This window comes from Theobroma cacao, chromosome 9 (assembly GCF_000208745.1).
Source record: "Theobroma cacao cultivar B97-61/B2 chromosome 9, Criollo_cocoa_genome_V2, whole genome shotgun sequence".
NCBI lineage: Eukaryota > Viridiplantae > Streptophyta > Magnoliopsida > Malvales > Malvaceae > Theobroma > Theobroma cacao.
In genome coordinates, this window is record NC_030858.1 from 1,703,737 (window position 1) to 1,726,537 (window position 22,801).

Consider the following 22,801-nt stretch of genomic DNA (forward strand, 5'->3'; position numbering starts at 1 on the left):
CCTTGTTTATGGTTTTGCTTTTAAGATGTGTTTTGTCCATCCTGTTCCATGTTCAAGGCTTAAAATTACAAGAAAGAATTGGGACTCAACTATGATAATTACATCCTACAGATTATAACAGAGCAAACTTTTAACTTATAATTGTTTAAAAATGAATAATTAAAATCTAAGGAGATTATGTATATACGTGTCACGGGATCATTACTTACTTTCTTCTAAAAAGACTAATTTATTGAATTGTAAAACGTTCCTTTTTTGTTTATTAAACATGAAATTCCAACCGATTTTAGACGTCAATTAATCTTTCAAAATAATTTGTTAAAAATTCGTTAAAAATACTTTTTTTGATAAATTTTTTTATGAAATTTTAATGAAAAATTTCATCGAAAATGTTCTTTTATATATATATATATATATATATATTATACTTTTTTGTTAAAAAGTTTGGTCATGTGGTATTGGAAATTGGTTGTTTTTGCTTATTTTGGTAACTTAAAAAATAGGGAAAATAAATGGGTTTTCTAACATAACTCCAAAACATAAAGGATCTTGTTTGACCAAAGAAAAGAAATATCTTGAATACTTAAAAGAGTAAATAACATAGCATCTTATGTTGGAACCTTGAGACTCTATATTTATTTCTCATTAGTTACCAATTAATAACAACTTGCAACTTTTTTTTATAGAGAATTTGATAAGGACTTTCTCTTTATTCATTTTTTTTTTGGGAAATAGGTCCTTTTTTACCCAATATCACATTTATTTTTAATTATTTTTTATAGGATTTTGATATTTTTAATAATTTATAATAAAAAAAATTAAAGGGATAATAAGCTCTCCATTTAATTTCCATTTCCATCTAAAAAGAAAAACTAATCCTTAAATTTAAGAGAGAGAGACATTGGGCTTTGGCCTGCTACCATCCAAGGGGCCGAAAAAGCCCAAACTTCGTAAGTGGATTGGGTTTTAACCGGACAGGGTGGGTCCAGCTTGAAACGTACAATTCTGAAAATCGGACGGCCAATAACGCGAGATTCTAGTGGGACCAATAAGATCAACGGTCCTGATCTTCAAACTTCCCGCAACCGCTTTTTTTGGTGTCGGCACATAATTAAATGCGCGCCAGCCAAGCGATTGCAAGGAATCCGAACAAGGCAGCGACTACACCAGATCCTTATTCGGCTATTCCCATTCTTCCTTGGTTCCTTTCCTCTCCTCACGCGAATCTTATAGGCAGGCACTGTTACACACGAAACCAAACAAAGCAGAAGAATTTTTCGCAGAGAGAGAGAGAGAAAGAAATAGAAATTTGTTGTTGTTAATAGTTTCTTTTTGGGAGAATTGAGAGAGAAAGAGAAAGAGAAAGATGAAGATCACGTCGTTATTGGTGTTGAAGTGCAATCCGGAAGGATCCGATCCGATAATACTAGCGAACGCAATCGATGTGAGCCATTTCGGTTACTTCCAAAGGTCAAGCGTCAAGGAGTTTATAGTCTTTGTGTCTCGAACCGTCGCCAAACGTACCTCTCCCGGTCAGCGCCAGTCCGTCCAGCACGAAGGTCCGTCCCCCCCTTTTTTTTTTCCAATTATTTTCCTTCCGGTTCAACCCGATTGAGTTTTTTAATTTTGTTCTGTTGATTATGAATATCTTGGCGATTAGATTAATAAGACCGTGTTTGGATCTTTTGTGTTGGATTGTGAATCTTTTTATCTGTTCTGAGAGGAAATTTTGAAGTGATTTTAGTAGTAAAAGAAATCATAATTCGGATGTGTTTTTAGCGAGTAATGAAGGTCTGACCTTAGATGTATATGTGATCTGTTTATTTTTGTGAATTTCGTAACTTTTCTAGGTTTGAGAATATGACTTTAGTTGATTTTGATGAGAATATGAGAATTATGATTGTGATTTGTTGTTTGGTGATGCAATTGTAGAGTACAAGGTACATGCTTACAACAGAAATGGACTTTGTGCCTTGGCATTCATGGATGATCACTATCCTGTTCGAAGTGCTTTTTCGCTTCTCAACCAGGTATCGGAACAAAGTGCAACTCCATTTTCTCTGTCTCATATTTTGCTTTATGCTTCAGTTTCATCCAATCTTATGGACTGCAATTTCTGGTGTTTTGCATTGGTTGTATGACTACAAATTTAAAGGGTTCTCACTCCTTGTGTTAGTCCCAGGTTTCAAGAAATTATACGAAAGTATCACGGACAGTAAATTTTCTTTTAAACACTGTTAGTTTTTGATGGATGTTCACTAGTAATGCACTCATGTTTATGCTTGTTGCTTGGCACATGTGTTGGATATGGTTATCCTTTTCATGTTGTGGATAGATAGATAGATAGATAGATAGATAGAGGTTCTGTTGCCCTTTTCTTTGCATCTGATAGTGATAACTAGGGGATGAAGATATTGTGTGTATGTATGCATTAAGATTGTAAGATGATGTCAAGAGTTTGTGGCTTCCATATGATCACATCTGGTATGCATCTATTTTTCCTTGTTCTTTGCTTTGATTTTCAGAAGCTTATCTATTAGTTAGTATCTTCTTTAGTTTCTTTGATAAATTTCAAATCATAATCTTTGGCAGGTTCTAGATGAATATCAGAAAAATTTTGGGGATTCATGGAGGACTGTGCAAGCTGATAGCACTCAACCTTGGCCCTATTTGAACGAAGCTTTGACCAAATTTCAGGTATCTATTTTCTTTCTCTTACATGTCAGCTGTAGTGTTAATTCAGGATGTGGAGTTATACTTTCTTAGAAGCTATTTTTAAAGGATATGCACTTGAGTTTTAGAGGAGTTATATTTGAAAAGTTTTTTTGAACACACTTTTTTTCATCTTCAGGACCCTGCAGAGGCAGATAAATTATTGAAAATTCAGAGGGAGTTGGATGAAACTAAAATCATCCTGGTAAGTATTTCGCCGCTGCTGTCTATAGATTTGATGATTTTGCGTGCTTTCCTTTAGCTTTGAGCTATTATACCATGCAATCTTCACCTTAGAATTATCATTTTGTTGACAATTCATACTTTTGTTGACTGTTGATTGTGTAACATACGAAACACATGATTTAGATTGAAATTGTTTTTGATTTAATATTGTGATACACTGATAACATTTCATAGAAAGATTTGTTTATAATAGCAAGGTAGTTAAGGTCATAATTGATGTTGTATAACTATGAGTGATGTTATGGTAACTAATTTAGTGTTTTTTTGGTGGGATGATAGGAGTACAATTTGCAAGTCTATTGGTTTGTTAAATTGTTCGTGTTCATATTCTGTTGTCACAGAGTTAACTGGAAAGTGTCAAATGAGTTTGAGCTATAGTTATAGCCTATTTGTGATTGTGGGGAGAAATATGTTATGAAATACTTAACTTTTAGTCACGTCAACTGCCAAGTGGCTATTAAGAAAAGAGAAATAGGTTTTTGGTTACTGCTAACTGAAGTAAATTCAGGTTCCATTCTTGGCATATGGTTTTTGCAAATTCGTTTATGCTTGCAAATATTGCTAATGGTTGGCAGCAATTCCTTGTGGAATTGATTACAGATCTATCAACAGATTGTGTCATTGTTTGATATGTTTGGCAGTTGGCACATGAAACAGTTAACGCTGTGTGTTCACTTTCACTCCATTCCTTAACTTGAGGATTTTTAACAAATATTGGCTAGCTGATGATTTAAATAGCAACCTATGTTAGTTGTGTTGAATTCTTTCCTTGTATTTTCTTCATGTCTAGTACTTTTCTGTTAAAGTTTGCTGTTTAAAAGCGTAACTTGTAGATGAAGTGTTGAAGAATTATTATGTTTGTGTCAGAATTTGATTGATTAATATTTCTTCTCACATTCATAGAAATTATTGTTTCTTTGATGCAGCATAAAACTATTGATAGTGTGCTTGCAAGAGGTGAGAGGCTGGACAGTTTAGTTGAGAAGAGTTCGGATCTGAGTGCGGCATCTCAGGTACATGTGCAAGACTTAATGTAATCCCATATGCATTTATTAATATACATATGCTTATAGCCATAGTTTGGAAGGCCCATGTTTCTTTCCTATTTTTCACGATTATTAATAGTTCTCCACTCTAGTGTTAGTTTTACTTTGTCCCGTTTCACCTTTTTGTTGTCTTTACTACACTGTAAATTGATATCATTATGCCAGTCAGCATACCCGTATTGTTTCTTCAAATGGTGGGCTTGTGACAATTATACACTTATCCCGATGGAGTGTAACTTTTGAAATCCATTTTATTTCACCGAGCAATCATCATCCATACTCAATCGAACAACCATATATTGTTGCTAACATCAGACCTAATTTTGGTGTGCTGAAACAGATGTTCTACAAGCAGGCTAAGAAAACCAATCAATGTTGTACCATACTGTGAACTTGTGGAGAAAGCAGCTACGCTGTGATGGCATTCACTTGTTCTAGCGTCTGAAGCTGATGTATGACAAGATGGTGACTGTAACTTGTTTATATGGTTTCATCAATTGATTGTTTGAGAGAATTCCGTGGCTTTCTCTTTCTGGGATGAAAAGGGAAGGGAAACCAAAATGTTTACAAGAAGATTTTCCTATTATAAATATTTTTATTACGTGTACGCTCTCTTCTGACATATAGTAGATTTCATTTCTTGGTTTTTCTGGATGTATGCAATTCTTCTGTTATGATAATAGTATACTTTATCTTTGGCTTGTTTGCTCAAATCTGTTTCTTCTGTTCCGTCCATCTTTATTGCTTATAGATTGACCCTTCGAAGGTCCAACGCTTGCCGTGTGGGGATCAGGCGACATTTTTCCTTTGATCAGGTCTTGCGTACACTAACAAACATATCATTCTGAAAGCATCAAGTCACGGGTCACATCTCCCGAAATGGAGAAAAGTGCACTTGTGTAATATCTGAGAAGCAGATGAGCTTCAATCAGATAGGCATATGAACGTATTTTTTACTAGAAATTTCGCCTGCTATAGTTGCAAAAATGGTTTCACGAGGAGGGAAGCTTTATCCTGACTCCTGATTGCTTTATATGATTTATCGATAAGCATGCTGTCACATCGGAAAAGGGGAGAGCTTCAAGACTGCACCCAGATATTCAGCTGTTCATCATTGGATTCCAACAAACAAAATTAATTTATCTGTCGTGTCCAAGTCTTACAATCCTCCCCATCATGCTTCACCCTACACACCAAACCAAACTTGCATACAGCTATAAGATGAGTTCACAGACCCTATTATTTACATGTAACAAAGAAAGAGATAGGATTCGACTGCAGGCCCTATGCTTCAAACTGGGTTTTGACCCAATATTTTATTTGCATATTTATACTAAACCATAAGGTTGTCATATTCATACTGAGTCCTACTTTCCAAAAATGGATTTGATCCACCATATTCCTTTGGTGTCCTTGGGGGTCTCCTCTCCTTCTGGTGGAGGATCACTTTGTGGGGTCTTGTGCAGTGTGCTCACATCATAGCCCTCGTCTTTGGCCTTCTGCACCAGCTGATTGTAGATTTCATCATCCATATGTGGCTGCCTGCATAAAATCTACAACAAAACAACCAAAAATATTCCAAGACAACCAATCAGTGCTTGCAGCAATTATTTCTCGAGCTATGTTAAAGAATTACAATTATCCCAATAGCAACAGTCAGTGCATTTCTTGTCCTATATTAGCACTTTCACCTCTCAATTTTGTCTCCTCTATAATTGAGTAGAATCTATCTTAAGAATTCAGGTTAATATGCTAATATACTCTATAATTCCAGCTGACATTCCTGTATGCACTCAGACTATGTCTGGGTTTAAAGTGTTAGAACTTTTAAAAGAGACTGTGAGAATAAAAGATATACCCAGAGATACTTCCTGCTAGGCTGACCAATGAGAGCATACTGATAATCATCATCAATGAACAAAACCCAGTAATCCCCCACAACAGGAATGATGGGCAAGAATGGGGGAACATAGAATTTGACTTTCAGCTTTGCCTCATCACTCTTGGGATCAGCCTTGTAGGCAGTGCCTTCTATATACCCTCTTTTGCCATCAGTGAAAGTCTCATTAAGCACATGGACAGTTCCATCTTCTCTCAGAGTGTAGGTAGCCCTCGTATTCACCCCACCCCTAGGCTGAAACCTCGACGGGAATGAGGCGATCTCGTACCACCTTCCCATGTATCTGTTGATGTCCAAATGCTTTACCACTTCCATTGGTTTCTGGGACATTGTTCCGGGTTCCTGTTTTAGATCGCGAGAGAGGAGAGATTTTGGTTGGGGTTCAAGACGGTTCGTAATCTGCTTTTTGTTGATTCTTGATAAGGTAATATAGGAAAAAACGTTTGGTGCAATGGAGATTCTCAAGTGAGACGTGGAGGACTAAGGGCCCTACATGTGTGCTTATGTCTGGTTTTAACCACCAGATCCACATGGAAGCTTCTAGGCCGTCCCATCTATGGGAAGAGGAAACAGGTTTGGGTGATGTGGAGATTGCAAAGAAGCAAACTTAAGGAGGAAGAAAAGGAGTAAGAATAGTCAAATGAGTCGATTTCAGCTTACGTTCACCTCAGGAAAGAGGCAGGATTTTGATGGTATTTTCCATCTAGCAACAGATAGCTGCATTCTTTGGGCTTTTACAGGACTCAATCAAATACTTACAAAGTAGCAAGTAGAACTGTCCATGCACCATGCATAACAATCTATGCCCAGGCTTGTAAGGTCTTGCTGAAGGTCAATTATAAGCCCAAGCTTTCAATATTTGATGCAGCTTGTATGCCCATGGGGGGCTGTAGTTATTCCAGTGGGCCTGGACCAAGTACTGCCGAAATTGCTGCAATATAGTTGATTGAAGGACTTTGATTATTTCTTAGTGGCTATGGGTCTATCCTATCTTAACAGAAAAGGCAAACGCCAAAATGCCATTATTTGAAAGAATACTGCAAATGGAATCATGCCTAACAAATGATACTGATATCTGTAACTCTTCCAAGGCTGGGTTTATTTCTCAACAAAAGTTAAGAGAGAAAGAAAACAAAAGCTGAACCACACCCCTATCTGAGGCTCATCATTCTAGCTTTTATTTTTTTATCATAAATTACTAGTTACCTTTTAGGACCTAGATTATCAGTAACTGATTCCTACTTCCCAAAGATGGATTGGATCCACCAAATGCCTTTGGTGTCCTCGGGGCTGGTTTTATCTTCCTCTGGTGGAGGGTCAGTTTGTCGTGTCTTCTGCAGCTTGCTAACATCATACCCCTCACCTTCAGCCTTCTGTACCAACTGGTTGTATATCTCATCATCAAGATGATTCTGCCTGCATAATATCTACAAAAGCAACACAACAAAACAAAACTGAAGAGAATCAAATACTCATAGTGAAATCCAGCTCATTGGCCCGACACCCTTTTTCAAGAAATGCTACTACAAAATCTTTTATTGCATAAACATACTAGTAGATACACAAAGATTTGAGAGAGTGCCATAAAGGTATACCCAAAGGTACTGCCTGCTAGGCTGGCCAACCAAAGCATACTTGTAATCACCACTAATGTATAAAACCCAGTAATCCCCAACAACCGGAATAATGAGCAAGAAAGGAGGCACATAGAATTTCACTTTGAGCTTGGCCCCATTGCTGCTGGGGTTTGCCTTGTAGGCACTGCCCTCGATGTATGCTCTCTTGCCACCAGACCAAGTCTCATTGAGCACATTCACAGTTCCATCTTCACTTAAACTGTACGTAGCCCTTGCGTTCATCCCATCTTTGGGCTGAAATCTTGATGGGAATGGAGCTATCTCATACCATCTTCCATGTACCTTTTGATATTGAGTTTCTTCACCGCTTGCATTGCCCAATTTGTTACAAATACCACAGATTTTGGTCAGGTTTTTGGGAGGTTTCAGTAAATAGAGATATTCCTGGTGCAGTGGAGAGCCTTAAGTGAGACGTGGAAGAGTAACTATCTTAACATGTGTATGCTTTGAATGGTTAAACAAATCAAACTGCCAGATTTCTTCTGGGAGCCTTTGACTCTGTTTAAGGGAACAGTTATAGTCTTACAATTTTTAGTCCAGATCAAAATAGCATTCCAAAGTTAAAGGTAGATTTCAATAACAAATCAAGGAGGTGGGACACAATAGGACCTTGGTGTTTGATTTCAGGACTGGCTAGACTTTCTTGATTGCAGGCTAGGTCGACAGGACTTTGATATTTGCTTACAAGTTACAAGAAAAGCTAGACTTTCTCAAGGAGCATATGACCAAGTCAGGTCAAAAGAAAATATGAATGCCTTGATTGAGAGTCTGCAATAATTCAAAATTGATAAAGAACTGTCATAATGATTGCCCACTAATCTCCTTTGAACAGTGAATGATGGGTCCTTTAACAAAGACAAGATGTGTTAATCATGTGTAATGTGTTGCATTTAGTTTTCATTTCATTGGATGGAAAGAAATGAAGGTTGGCAGGCCAACTGAGATTTTCTACTGTTGAACAACTACTGTCAAGTAAATAGGTTGGTCCCCGGGGCAAGTTAGACTTCAATATTTTGGTGCATCTCAGTCAGAAATGAATGCTAGTAGATGTTATGATATACCTGTAAATGATCTGAAAGTAACATTGTTCTTTGGTTTGATAATTGATTAACATCTAACCTCTATAAATGGTAATGAACCTCCCAAGTTGAAGTTCTTGAAAACAAGAAAGTTAAATTGATATCACATCCAACTAAAAGAAACTCTATTATTGAATTTTAGCATACTGGAAATAGATAGTAGTAGGAGCAATATTTATTGTTCCTGCCAAACTTAAAAGTTTCTCTCTCTTCATTAGCTGGAAAAAGAAAATGTCTCTTAGATTGGGTTTGAAGTATCATAAAAACAGATAGCCTACCATGATTAATCTTCTTGTTTTTGGTCACCTGAACCTAATATTGAATGCCACCAAGTTATCCTTAAGAAAAACCAATAATTACAAAAAATGTTGATGCCAGAGAATTGATCTGACAATCTAGATATTGGCAAAGGGCAGGTTCTATCTTTTCTCTGGAAGCTGTAAGCACATGCATTATTTTTCTTGGACCCTAGCTAGTGTCTCTCATGGCCATGGGGTCAATTCTAGGTCTATCTCTTTTGATGTCAACGCTGAAACTACCAACATTTTTTCTGTTTTTGATAATTAAGCTTGCCAACTTCTCTAAATATTGGGATCTATATTTAGCTTGATTCATGTCTCCAAGATGTTGCATTTGCTCTAGGATTAGAGTGTCACAGTTTTCAAGGTCCATATATTGAGTAGGCGTTTTGTACATTAAGTGTGACGGGGAAATACTGATAATTCTTTGATTGTTTGGAATCAAGGCCCCTCTCTACAACAACAACCTTGTCCCAGTAGATTTAATCCCCTATTTAATTTAGAAATTGACATCCTGCTCTTCTTGGCCTTACCTGAATTATAACATCTTTGGTATTTTCTAGTATCTGTTCTTTCATGATCTGGTTGATGCTTATTTAAGACAATTTTCTCCAGTCACCTGCTAATCTGCTATTTCTAGTCTCAGCTGGCAGTTGGCAGCTAGCTGACAACTTAGTGCTATTCAACTCAAAGAGGTTTAGCACACTTCATGGCCCATAACCATTCATGTACACGGAATCTAGAACTGATATTTTTTAACTTCTACCTTTCCCCAACTGTTCTAACTTACAAAAGATGTAACCCATGTGAAGACTGAAGGCAAGGTAGTAGCAGCCCAGAACCAGCACTCTGCTTCTTGTGAGACAATGGCTTCCAGCCTATCTCCTTTCTTTCTATTCCTCATTACTTGCTCTGCAACACTAATAACTCCAGCCAATTCATTGCCAACCTTTTTCCCTGGAGCTACCTATCAATCTTTAATCAAACAAGCCAAGACTCCAAAACCAAAGCTTCCATTCAAGGTTCACTACTTCCCTCAGACTTTAGACCACTTCACTTTCCAGCCCAAGAGCTCCAAAATTTTCTACCAAAAGTACCTAATCAACAGTCATTACTGGCACAAAGGCGCTCCTATCTTTGTCTACACTGGAAATGAAGGAGATATTGAGTGGTTTGCTGCTAACACCGGGTTCATGCTTGACATTGCTCCCAAGTTCAAAGCTCTCCTTGTCTTCATTGAAGTAACGTTTACAAAATCACTTCCTCGGGGTTCCATAATCATAGTTTAAAAAGAAAAAAGTTATTTGGGAGCAACTCACATCATTAAATATAGTTTCTTGGTGTTCTTGAAAACACAGAAAATATCCTGGTCTATTGTAACTCTGTGGGCGTTTTTCCAAAACCGAAAACATATCCTCAAACCCATGTCTTTCTCAAAAACATTATCTTCTTTTTTTTTGTAACTCATTGTATTTTTGTTGTGATTTTTCAGCATAGATTTTATGGGGAATCAACGCCATTTGGGAAGGAATCGTACAAGTCAGCGAAAACGTTGGGATACTTGAATTCACAGCAAGCCTTGGCTGATTTTGCAGTTCTGATAAGGAACTTGAAGCAGAATCTGTCATCTGAAGCATCCCCTGTCGTGGTCTTTGGTGGGTCTTATGGAGGAAGTAAGTTCAACAGAAACAAAATATAGCCTTTCATTTTCTTAGTCTTTTTCAAGATGTTATGGCTACGATGTATGGATTAAAGATAGCATATCTATCTTTCATATTGGTAGCAATTAGCGAAGAACATCCCTTTCCTTCTAGTAGAGTCGCACTTGTTTATCAGTACAGAATTTCAAGGAACATCTTACATTAGTGAAATATCTATTGGTAACTGGTGTGAATGTGGGATACTGGTATACTGGTACTTGAAGTGAATTTATCAGAAAAATGGTTATATTGCTGTTTCTTTTTACTGTTTCTATGATCTCCTGTCATTAATGAAAATTTTCTCTCTTTCCGCAGTGCTGGCAGCGTGGTTTAGACTTAAATACCCTCATATAGCAATTGGTGCATTGGCTTCTTCAGCCCCTATATTGCAGTTTGATAAGATAATTCCATGGTCAAGCTTCTATGATGCTGTTTCTCAGGATTTCAAGGTCTATCTTTAGTTCTCACATAGAGATGAATCTGTGCTTGAACTATAAATTTCTTTCTGTTCTTCAATTCTCCTCTGTAACTAACATGGGCATTCAGGATGTAAGCTGGAATTGCTATGAAGTGATAAAGGGGAGCTGGGAAGAACTGGAGGCAATGTCAACTCAGAAAGAAGCCTTGGCTGAACTAAGCAAAGCTTTCAGAACCTGCAAGTGAGTCATGAAAACAGGATTTTATTCAGTAAACTTGTTTCTAGAGTTTAATTTTGATCCTTCGATTGTTTTAAAAGTGGCTTGATTATGCAATGGGTACGCCTTCATTTGTAGGGATAATAAATATATTATTTTGTCATTTAGTTTTGGTTTCCTTTAATACATATTTTGTATGTTGTAAACATTTCAAAAAGGAATTATATGATAATGAAGCAATTTAGGTGCAATGAGACCACTACTGGGAGATGGAGGTCAACAGAGCCAAGAATTAGCACAGCCAAGATTGGGCAGTTGAAAGTTTAGGGTCTAGTAAGAAGAGTTGCTCTTTGGGGTCCTGCTTTGGTTGAAGTCCTGAAATCTGAATAAGCATGCTTAAAATTTTTCTTAAGTACTCTGGGGACATTGTAGATCAACTTTCATTGGTACAATTGCGCATGAAGTTCAGTTTTTCCATAAAAAATTCTTCTAACCTTCAGCCAAGTTAATGACCAGCAATTACAGTCATGTTTAACATTTCTTATGCCTTGAAGCAATTCATATGATGTATTTTACTTCTTGAAAATTAATTATATTTCTTTCTTCAAAGTTCAGGAGCCTTCATTCAACAGCTTCTGCTCGAGATTGGCTATGGACTGCATTTGTTTACACAGCCATGGTTAATTATCCAACTGAAGCAAATTTCCTGAAGCCATTACCTGCTTATCCTGTGCAGGAGGTAAGACTTTTGTACATGAGCTGGTTTGTTGCAAGCTTTAAGTTTGAACATTTTCGAAGATCTGTTCTTGATTTTTTGTTTTGGCATTTAACCTTTATTTACATGTAGATGTGCAAGATAATTGATAAATTTCCATCAGGAGCAACAAAGCTTAGTCGCAGTTTTGCAGCTGCGAGCTTATACTACAACTATTCCCGTGCAGAAAATTGCTTTGAGATAGAACATGAAGTCGATACACATGGCCTTCATGGTTGGGACTGGCAGGTAAACATTTTGTTTGATATCTAATACAAAATGTACCAATTTCAAAGCTTATTAAGTTGATTGGAGACAGATGCAACTGGACCTATTGAGGAATTGATCATAAAGCTGACATGGTCACAACATTTGCAGTATTCCTGTAGTAGGTTGTAGATCCAAAATTTGTCCAGAATTTAGAGCTTGCTACTGCCTTTTCTATGTAGTTATATTTCAGATCGCATCAGTGTACATGTTGGAGCCTGCTGATGATTGATGAGCTTTAATTAATCTAGTTCTTTGTGATCACTAATTTATGGAAGCAGTTTCAAACCATATCAAATAATCAATATCTGTTTAGGAATAATATAACAGTTTAACTAGAGTTTGATTACTCACCCCTAATGCATTGTAGCATAACTGATTATGCAGACATGCACAGAGATGGTTATGCCAATGACTTGCTCTAAAGAGAGCATGTTTCCTCCATCTGGCTTTGATTATGAAGAGTTTGCAGAACAATGCCAAATGAAATATGAAGTTTTGCCTCGGCCACACTGGATCACAACTGAATTTGGTGGCGAAGTAAGTTTCTTTTACCATGTTTCTCCTTAATTCCTTCTATTTAAATATCCCATTTTCGAGAAGATGCAGATAAATTGAACTTACCGTCTCTTGCCTGTGCAGAGAATTCAGAAAGTGTTAAAGAGATTTGGCAGCAATATCATATTTTCCAATGGAATGCAGGATCCATGGAGCAGAGGAGGGTAAGTAGTTCTCTTTTAAATCCTTTCTTTCTTTCTGATTCAGTAAAACAGATCAGATGCTGACTACCAGGTGACCAGACATCCTGTTCCTTTAGCTTCTTAGATTACGATTTTTGTCATAAAGAAACTGATACATGATTTGAATCATACAGCGTGCTGAAAAATATATCTGCCAGCATCATTGCTCTTGTCACAAAAAAGGGTATGTGAATTATGACAAAATATTTCTGTCCTACATTGTTCTTTTGACACATTTGTCAATGTTATGAACTTTAAGAAACTCTCTCATTCTTCTTTCTTAGGAGCTCACCATGTTGATTTCCGGTCCGCAACAAAAGATGACCCGGACTGGCTTGTTGAACAGAGGAGACAAGAAGTTGAGATCATTCAAAAGTGGTTAAATGAGTACTATGCAGATCTCAGACATGCATAATAAATTGATGATAGAAGTTTTGATGTAAACCCTTGGTTAATTGCATTAGTCAATGTTTTGAAGCTCTTCTTCCCTGAAGCTGTATGTGTCATCTAATTTGCAGAAATGCTCATCTAATTTTAAGCTCATGAAGAATTCAGGCAACTCATGTCTCCAAGCTATGTGCACTCAATCTTATGAAAAACCTTGAAAAACTATTGCATTCCAAGCTTTCCAGGATCAAGGGTTGACTAGAAGTATTGCTAATTGTAGTCAACAGCTGTGAGCTATGTGCCATGGCCTTCTTTACTTATAAAGCCTGATGGCACCGACACAAGTGCTTGTTGGCTGTTCCTGTTCTGCTCTCTCTCTCTCTCTCCCCTCCCCCCCCCCCCATCCCGTCATTCCCCAAAAGCTTCATAATTTGCTAGAAACAGACTATGATTATCAAGGACAATGTGAAACTACAATGTGAAACTCAAGACATCTATCTCAACACATTAACTTTGTCTGCAAATTCATTGAGAGAAAACGGATATGTCCCTTCTCTTATCGAACCAATTGTTACTATGATATACTAGTACAAATTTATCCAATTTCAGACTGATAATTGTTTTTCTTAAAATAGAATAAATAATAACCCAAGCCCAAAACCGACAGGACAGTGACCACTGAGAAACGGACACGGACATTACAGAATTTTTACATATGGCTTTTGTTGGGCCTGGATAAGTTTCCTTTTTAGGGGCGGTGGGTCAATACCACCTCAGCCTCAGATTTTGAAAATGGTGAGATGAAGTTTGGCCTGCTGACACTGACTTCTTCAAAACCAAAGGTGAAAAAGGAGAAAAAAAATGCATGAGAATAATAAAACCATTAAAAGGACAGTTGAAGCAGTAGATTTCATATATTCATAGCTATCAATCAATGCATCCCTGGTTAGATCTCACTATTCCATAAACACAGAGTGAAAAGAGAGAGAGAGAGAGAGAGAGAGAATCTAGAAGGAGAAAGAAACTAAAGCGAGAGAGATAGAAACATGTCACGACGAGCAGGGACTTGCTTGAGGTTATGTCTTGTAATATTTGCTGTAGTTTCAGCATTGGGAGTGTGTGGACCAGCTCTTTATTGGAGATTCAAGAAAACTCTTAGATTGGGTGATTCCAAATCCTCTTGTCCTCCTTGCATCTGTGATTGTCCTCCTCCTCTTTCCCTTCTCAAGATTGCCCCTGGTATTACTCCTTTCTTGTTTAGGGCCTCTTATTTTTTCAATCAAATTTCATGTTTTTCTGTTTTTGTGATTCTGGGTTGTTGCCAAAATTTGATTTTGATTGGTTTTTTGTTTATTGGAGTGAAGTTAAGGAATACCCTTTTGGAAATTTTGAGGTCTGGATCTGCTCTTCTTGCTAATTTTGCATTTTGAGCTTTGGGAATGTTATATTTTCTTTAGTTTTTACGGAGTGACAGGGTGCGCTCCAAGTTAGGTTTGGATTTAAGTTTTATTCTTTGAGAAATTCCTGTTTCTTCGATTTGAGGTTTAGATCCATTGCTGCTGCTGCTAATTTTGGAGGTATCTGTTTGCCTGGCCAACAGGATGTAATCAAGTAAAACCAAATTTCAGTTTAAATTAATGCTTGTTTAATCATATATTGAGTGGAGGAATTCAGAGGCACCCGGTTTGTTTTCATTGTAACTAACTATGGAACCCGAGCCCTCTGCTTTGTACCTCTTTCCTTGTGTGCAGAATGACTCTATTAATATTAATTGGAAGAAAAATGACACTTCTAGGTCCATTTCTGATGCATATGACAAAGAAGGAAGTTGAGTTAGGTGAGACCTTTCTGGAATTTAGGGGCCAAATAACCATGCAATAAGGAAGGAGGTATAAACAACAATTTTTTTGGGTTTTACTTCAACGGCACTGAAATGATCTCTACCTTTGTAGAATGACTATTGAGATGTCATAGCATGTTGACTTCTAAAAATCCATCTCTTTCTTATAACTTCAGAATGAAGATATTCTTTTCCTGCCTTGGTCCTTTATGATTTGACCCATTTTTGGTAACATTTAATATGGATCTCTTTATAGAATTTTGTTACACTTTGCCTAACTGTGTTGGTGAGCTTGTGTAGAGTAATGAACTGCATGATTTTATTGAAACTCAGAATGACATCAGGACATATAGATGAGTTGTTCATTAATGATGGAAATTGATTATAATTTAGGAATTTCATCGATTATTTGCAGTGCTGTTGCACTATTGATCTTGCTTTTTAACTTATTAACAATTGTGGTGGTGTGTGACCAGAATATGAACAAATGTGATATTGATCATGAAAAAAATACTTGCATTTGGGCTGTTTCAATTCTTCACAAACCACATTGATAGAAATTATGAGCACAAATTGAAAAATGTCAAAATTCTAGTTGCCTCTTACTTGACACTGGTGTTCAAAAGAAGGGGAGAACTTCTTACATTCCTAACCTGCCTAGACAAATACATGCAAGCTCTATTTTCTTTCTTTCTTCCACACACGATTGTATGCCTTCTTTTGTGTTTGTACGATACAACCGTGTAATCATAAGCTGGCATAAGAAGGGGGGAACTTCTCACATTCCTAACCTGCCTAGATAAATACATGCAAGCTCAATTTTCTTTCTTTCTTCTATACACGATTGTATGCCTTCTTTTGTGTTTGTACGATACTACCGTGTAATCATAAGCTGGCATGCAGAATCTGCAGCTCCTTAAGCTGTTGATTTCCTTGTTTTTATGTGCTCCTGCTAGTTACAGGGGCTGTGCTTGTAAAATTTTGTGTCAAGTTTTGGTTATCTGTTTGAATTACTTATATGTTTTCTTGTGCTTTTGTTATTCTTTTGCAGGGTTGGCCAATCTCTCAGTTACAGGTTAGAGTTTATTCCGTCATCTCTAATTGTTAACTTTATGACTTATCTCTTCCTATTCATCTTTTTAATTTCAATCAAGTCATTGCCCTGCTTCTTGTCTTGTAATTAATTTGTCCATTCATCTGGTGAAACCACAATCATGTACGCATGATATGAATTATGGTGACACAGATTGTGGAAGCAGTGACCCTGATCTCAAGCAGGAGATGGAGAAGCAATTTGTGGACCTTCTGACAGAGGAGTTGAAGTTGCAGGAAGCTGTTACGGCAGAGCATGCTCGCCATGTGAACATTACCTTTGGTGAAGCAAAAAGGGTAGCTTCCCAGTACCAAAGGGAGGCGGAAAAATGTATTGCTGCCACAGAAACCTGTGAGGGGGCCAGAGAGCGGGCTGAGGCCTTGCTGATTAGGGAGAGGAAAGTTACAACATTATGGGAGCAGAGAGCTCGACAAATGGGATGGGAAGGGGAATAACTGTTTGTATAATTCATCTAAATATCCTAGTCAAGAAATCGAAGCATTCCACCTTGATTTTTATTCAATCAGGCAAGCAAGTTGCTTGAGTAGTCTTGTAAGGGCAAAAGGCCCCCTCAATCTCTCCCTCGCATCCTCCATTTGTAGTTGCATGAATTCCTTTGATGATATAAGTTTCTAAAGAATTATCACCTGTAACTGTCATGTTTTTGTGGACCGCTTACTATAATATCATCTCAATTTCTTCACTTGAAGCAAAGCTACAAAAGAAAAAGTCTTTTCTTTTTCTTTCCTGGGCAAAAGCTTTAGCGGTAATTTCTTTTCTGCCCTGCCTGAGAGGCTGAGACTGCCATAGTCAAAAATATGTTATGTCTGCATGTATTCAGAGAAAGAAAAAAAAGGCATCGGGGGAGGTAACACCGACACAGGGAAAATAATTTTGAACATTAGGAAAATGGAATCATCTCAGTATCTTTATTAGGTCTAAGATAGGATGAAAATGGATGAACTTGACCCAACAATGATCCCTGATCAACCATTTCACTCATTGAGTTTAGGATGAAGAAGTAGATAGATAACATTGAGTTTTCAGTGGTACATTTAATCTGAAAACATAGTAGAATTTTTCTGTTTTTGGTGAGTATCCAAACAGACAAACATGTAAATATTGTCAGCAATGGATATACGTGGACCAACCATTGACTTTCCCTGAGAAACGAAAGACAAAAAATAGTCAAATGCCACATGCGTAGCAATTGAGTTAAAACGACAGTAGGATACCAGCAGACGCGGTTTCAACTTTCAACGTTCATGCATCCACCCTCAAAACACAAAACACAGCTGTGTTCTTCTTCAATTATATCAAAGCTATTAGTATAATATTTGATCACAAACAAAAAATAAAATAAAATACTATAAATCTAGATCTATCCAAAAAACACTGTCCAAAAACAGATCTTTCTGTCTTGTAATATCAGTTATTTTTACAGCATCTAGATCTATAATTGTCGTTAAGTGTGGGGTTTTCTCTTTTTATAATAAAAACAATAAATGGGGTCTTTCTTTGGACTTTGATATAGCAAACTTTGAGTTACGTTCTAAAGTTTTGCTCTTTGAAGCTTCCTGCGATCTTTAGAACTATCTTGGGTTGTTTTTCTTTTTTCCCTTTTTTCCTTCTAATTCCAAGTAACAATACAAAAAGTAGAGGTCGAAGAGAGTTGGTTATATGGAAAGTTCAAGGAACAAGAGAGGATACGAGGAGGGTGTTGGAGATGCAGACTACCTGACAGAACCCAAAAAACCAAAGTTACCCGCTTTGGCAAGGTACTTCTTCAAGTTTCAAACTTTTGCTAATGGGCGATCTTCATATTGTTTTTTACCTAGCATAGAAACTAAGTTTTGACTTTTCGACTGAAGTGCTTGAATTGCTTTGGATGATCTGGATGGACTCTACCGCTTTGGGTGATTCATGATTTGCTCTTTCTAAGAAATATCTAGTGTTAGAGATCAAATTTGATTGATATAAGCCTGAGTTCTTGAATCAGGTTTTCTTGACCACATATATATCTGATTATTTGCACTGTTGAACACCTTTAAACAAAGGTTGACCTTTGATTCAGGCGATCGTCTAGTTTTCTTTCTTTCTTGTTTTTTGTATGTCTCAAATGCCAGAGAAGATTCAGTGACTTCAATAAATCAGAAAGCTATGGAGATGGCTATGTCAAGAACTGGTATGAACACATTGTGTTCATTCTTAGTTCTGCAAAAAACAATTCAAAATCTTTAGGGGTTGATTTAGTTCTCATCGAAATTGTTATAGATTTTTCAATAACTTCACAGTTCAAGATCAAGTAGATGAACAGGTTTTGTTAATTCTTGTGAGTTTTTTTTAACATGCTTTGTTGCAAGTGATTGAATGCCAAATTTTTCTGCAAGTCCACTACTGTGATATACAAATTGATCTACATGCAGTGTAATAGTGGAAGCTCTGAAGGTGGATAGTATGCAAAGACTTTGCTCATCTTTGGAGCCTATGTTACGCAGAATTGTGAGTCAAATGTTTCTTGGCAGTACTTAGCCATTGCAGAATTATTCCCATATAAATTGTTGCGCAATGGGATTCATCAATCCCTTCTTAGAATTATTTCTTGTCTCAATGAAGTCTTACTGTTGTTTTTCATCAAGAAAAACGTTGGAGAACATTGCCTGTTCTCAGCAACCAAGCCTGCATGCTGCTCATGTAAATTTTTTTTTATAATAGGCAGCATTTGTTTATGATGCTGCCTCAGCTATTTTTCATTTTGGCTTGTATCTTGAGGGTAAAGTTTTGTTTTTTGGTTTTTTTTTTTTTGTTTCAGTGAAGTAACAGTACTAAGAAATATATTTGTGTTATATCTTGACTCTGCTCCTACTGATACTGCATTTTGAATGAATTTCAGGTCAGTGAGGAAGTGGAGCGGGCTTTGACAAGAATAGGGAATGCCAAATTGACTGGAAGGTTTGTTTCTACACCAATATTTGGGGATTAAAATTAGAATTTCTCTTTTTCTCTCTTTGAGCCTCACGATGCTCATAAACAGTAGTGATAGACGTCCTGATGAATGCCTGAAACAGATTCTGGTAATCCTAATGAGTTATATAGGAAGAACAAAAATGTGTTTTTGGTAATTAAAAGTTTCCTCAATTTGTTAAACAAACAGAATTGGGTGTCTTATATTTCTAATGAACTGTAGTCCTACCTATAACAGGTCTTCACCACCGAGACTACAAAGTGCAGATGGAAGAAACCTACAACTTCAATTCAGAACAAGAATGCCACCTCACCTATTCACAGGAGGGAAGGTGGAGGGTGAGCAAGGAGCAGCCATCCATGTCGTCTTGCTAGATGTGATCACAGGCACTGTGGTGCAAACTGGACCAGAATCAGCAGCCAAACTAAATGTTGTGGTGCTAGAAGGTGACTTCAATGAGGAAGCTGATGAGGATTGGAGTAAAGAGCACTTTGAGAACTATGAAGTAACAGAGCGTGATGGGAAAAGGCCGCTTTTGACTGGGGAATTACAAGTAACCCTCAAGGAAGGAGTAGGAACTCTAGGAGATCTTACTTTCACTGACAATTCAAGCTGGATTAGGAGTAGAAAATTTAGGCTTGGTTTGAAGATTGCTCCTGGGTTTTGTGAAGGGATTCGTGTGCGTGAGGCTAAAACAGAGGCTTTCGCTGTTAAAGATCATAGGGGAGAATGTGAGTATTCCAGTAGAGCTTTTGCATTGTGATTGGTAGGCAATTCTAGGAACCGTACATGCTGCATGTCCTGAATCATACCATATGCTACTTTTGCATTTGGTTTAATAGTTCTCCAGCTGTTTTCTCTGCTATATAACACTCTAGCAGTCCTCTCCTCTTGATTAATGCAATTAACCAGTTTCGTTAGGTGAAATTATTTCACATGCTGCTGCTCTTTAAAAAATCTCCAGCATTTTCCTACTGCTTTTCTGTTTGACTTGCATTAGTCTGGGTGTTGTCATGATCTTTCCTTCTTTTTTAACTTGCAGTGTACAAGAAACATTACCCACCTGCACTGCATGATGAAGTATGGAGATTGGACAGAATAGCCAAGGATGGAGCATTACATAAAAAGCTGTTAAAGGCTGAAATTGTAACAGTTGAAGATTTTCTTCGACTTCTTGTCAGGGATCCACAAAGATTAAGAAATGTAAGGGATTTCCTTTCCCTTAGATCTCTGCCTTCCCCTCTCAATATGTCTTCATATAGACTTTTTACTTCTATATTCAAAGTCTTTCTTTCTTTGGATTGATAATTCTTAAATCACTTCAAATTCCTGATATAGATCCTGGGAAGCGGAATGTCCAATAGAATGTGGGAGAATACGGTGGAGCATGCTAAGACTTGCGTCTTGGGAGGAAAGCTTTACATTTACTACACTGATCAAACCAATAGCACCGGTGTTGCTTTCAATCACATTTATGAACTCAGAGGCTTCATCTCTGATGGGCAATTCCTTGCTTTGGAATCACTTAACGACAGTCAAAAGGTTAGATTTTCTTTATATTTGCAATGCTGCTGACGTTTCTCAACATTTATTTTGCTATTCTTTTCTTTAAAATTGATACTGGAAAGCAACTTGCATCAAAATATCTGATGAACCGACAAGTAGCATAAAAAATATAGAAGTAAATTGACAGGATAGAATAGATTTTTCTTCAGAATTATTGATGTCTTCTAAGGGTTTGAGCTGGACCGGGCCAGGCAGGGAGAATAATGTCTGTTTGTCCCTTAAAATATGTAATGAATGGATTGTCAAGATCTCTCACGTCTGCTATGTTGTAATCAATTTCTTCATGGCACTCGGCTATTTTGGCATTGCGCCTTTCATAACATAAGCTCCAGGCCTGTTTTTTTACTGTTCATATTACCTATTCGGATATCCCAGCGAAAAAAATTTAACTCATTGACATGAAATTTTGCCTACAGGTTTTTGTAGATTCCCTGGTGAAGAGAGCATATGAAAATTGGCATCAAGTAATAGAATATGATGACACGGTGCTCAACTCCCTTGCAAGTACAAAGAGAACAAATCCCTCAACTGCATCAATAAATGAGAACAACCACGATGCAGATTACTACACCACGACTACTCAGAAGACTAGGCAGCAGTATATCACCTCAGAGCCAAGCCCACAGTGCCAGAATAATAATACCCACTATGCAGTCCCTCAGTTGATTGAATTTCCCTTTGGAAGGTCTGATCAGAATGCAGTAATGACAATGAACAATCAAAAAGAACTATTACCTGGTAGCACGAATTACATGCAAATTGGCAACTCTACAGCCGGAGTGTCAGGTTTTGCAGCAGATTGGTCTAGGCCAAGGAATGGGCAGGGATTGGAAGATTTCTTTGCCGAGGAAATCCGGCTTAGGAGTTCAGAAATGTTGGAGAGTGATGACATGCAGAGACTGCTGAAAACATTTGGAGTGGGAGTTGGTATGGGGGCCGGTTTTGGTCATTCTGACGAGGCTTGTTACACTTATACCATACCTTATGATCATCAGATAGACCACTCTTACGCCCAGGAACGTGGCAGAGGTTCAGGGAAGGCGGTCGTGGGGTGGCTTAAGTTGAAAGCTGCTTTAAGGTGGGGAATATTTATAAGAAAGAGAGCTGCTGAGAGAAGAGCTCAGCTTGTTGAGCTTGATTAGTTGACTCTGATGCTTTAAACTTATTTTTTTTACCATATTTTTAGCTGGTTAACAAAGGATTGGTGGCTCAGAAATCATTAACCATCGTTGGAAACATTGTTGCATGATTCCAAGCTCTCTAATCTTTGCCAATATCTGGTAGGCACTCAAAGAAAGCTGATGACAAGTAGAGAGAAGATCAGAAGTCAAAAGAATTTCTGTATATGAAAGCTCAGAGGCCATTTTTATGCCATTCTCTTTGTTCCAGATACCTGACAGGATAATGTTTTTCATGCTTTTAACACGTAATTTCATTCGTTTTATTTTTCCACAAGGAAATGTAGCTTTATTTTGTAAAGTTTCAACCCAAAGAAGGTGATATTATTATTCCTGATTATCCAAGCAATAGGATATATGATTGTTTTCAGGATGCGGAAAAAACACCATGGTTGGCTTCCAGGGCTAATGACATGGAATAGGAATTGAATGAACCATTAAATCTGAATGAAACCAAGTGATCCCAAGAAAAAATAAGTATCAAACTATCAAGGAAAAAATTAACACCAATCCAAATCAAGAAAAGCAGATAAACCCTTCAAGCACACCTCCAATGCTAATCTTAATGATAAGAGGCAATAGCAAAGCAATGTAGCCTTTCAATGCACACGTGCAGGGCTTCCATCTAAACAATTTAAATATCGAAAATATTTCTTCCCTGGTGAAACACTGAAAATTTGAATTTTCAAATGATGGTTTAGACGCCCCTTTTTTTTTCCTTACAGCTACTACCTTCAAATAAAATTATGAGAAGCGA

General features: G+C 37.3%; 5 protein-coding genes and 1 pseudogene across 5 annotated transcripts; 4 read left to right on the plus strand and 2 right to left on the minus strand.

The window, feature by feature from the left end:
- On the plus strand, positions 1,123-4,717 carry LOC18587874 (VAMP-like protein YKT61). Its single transcript, XM_007011911.2, has 6 exons — positions 1,123-1,559; positions 1,933-2,030; positions 2,593-2,697; positions 2,852-2,917; positions 3,885-3,971; positions 4,345-4,717. The coding sequence occupies exons 1-6, from the start codon at positions 1,367-1,369 to the stop codon at positions 4,393-4,395; spliced, it is 600 nt and encodes a 199-aa protein (XP_007011973.2). The 5' UTR covers positions 1,123-1,366; the 3' UTR covers positions 4,396-4,717.
- On the minus strand, positions 5,084-6,533 carry LOC18587875 (temperature-induced lipocalin-1). Its single transcript, XM_007011912.2, has 2 exons — positions 5,863-6,533; positions 5,084-5,557 (listed from the first exon to the last, which is right to left on the minus strand). The coding sequence occupies exons 1-2, from the start codon at positions 6,232-6,234 to the stop codon at positions 5,372-5,374; spliced, it is 558 nt and encodes a 185-aa protein (XP_007011974.1). The 5' UTR covers positions 6,235-6,533; the 3' UTR covers positions 5,084-5,371.
- On the minus strand, positions 6,951-8,526 carry LOC18587877 (annotated as a pseudogene).
- Positions 9,601-13,653, plus strand: LOC18587878 (lysosomal Pro-X carboxypeptidase). The gene is made up of 10 exons (XM_007011915.2): positions 9,601-10,160; positions 10,412-10,592; positions 10,935-11,068; positions 11,166-11,278; positions 11,870-11,993; positions 12,102-12,257; positions 12,663-12,815; positions 12,918-12,997; positions 13,150-13,199; positions 13,300-13,653. Exons 1-10 carry the CDS (start codon positions 9,786-9,788, stop codon positions 13,428-13,430), a joined length of 1,497 nt encoding a protein of 498 aa, XP_007011977.2. The 5' UTR covers positions 9,601-9,785; the 3' UTR covers positions 13,431-13,653.
- Positions 14,204-17,040, plus strand: LOC18587879. Its single transcript, XM_007011917.2, has 3 exons — positions 14,204-14,641; positions 16,294-16,317; positions 16,489-17,040. Exons 1-3 carry the CDS (start codon positions 14,449-14,451, stop codon positions 16,788-16,790), a joined length of 519 nt encoding a protein of 172 aa, XP_007011979.1. The 5' UTR covers positions 14,204-14,448; the 3' UTR covers positions 16,791-17,040.
- LOC18587880 (calmodulin-binding protein 60 E) lies at positions 17,689-22,379 on the plus strand. Its single transcript, XM_018128306.1, has 7 exons — positions 17,689-18,113; positions 18,762-18,837; positions 19,229-19,287; positions 19,538-20,031; positions 20,343-20,503; positions 20,639-20,842; positions 21,283-22,379. Exons 1-7 carry the CDS (start codon positions 18,016-18,018, stop codon positions 22,006-22,008), a joined length of 1,818 nt encoding a protein of 605 aa, XP_017983795.1. The 5' UTR covers positions 17,689-18,015; the 3' UTR covers positions 22,009-22,379.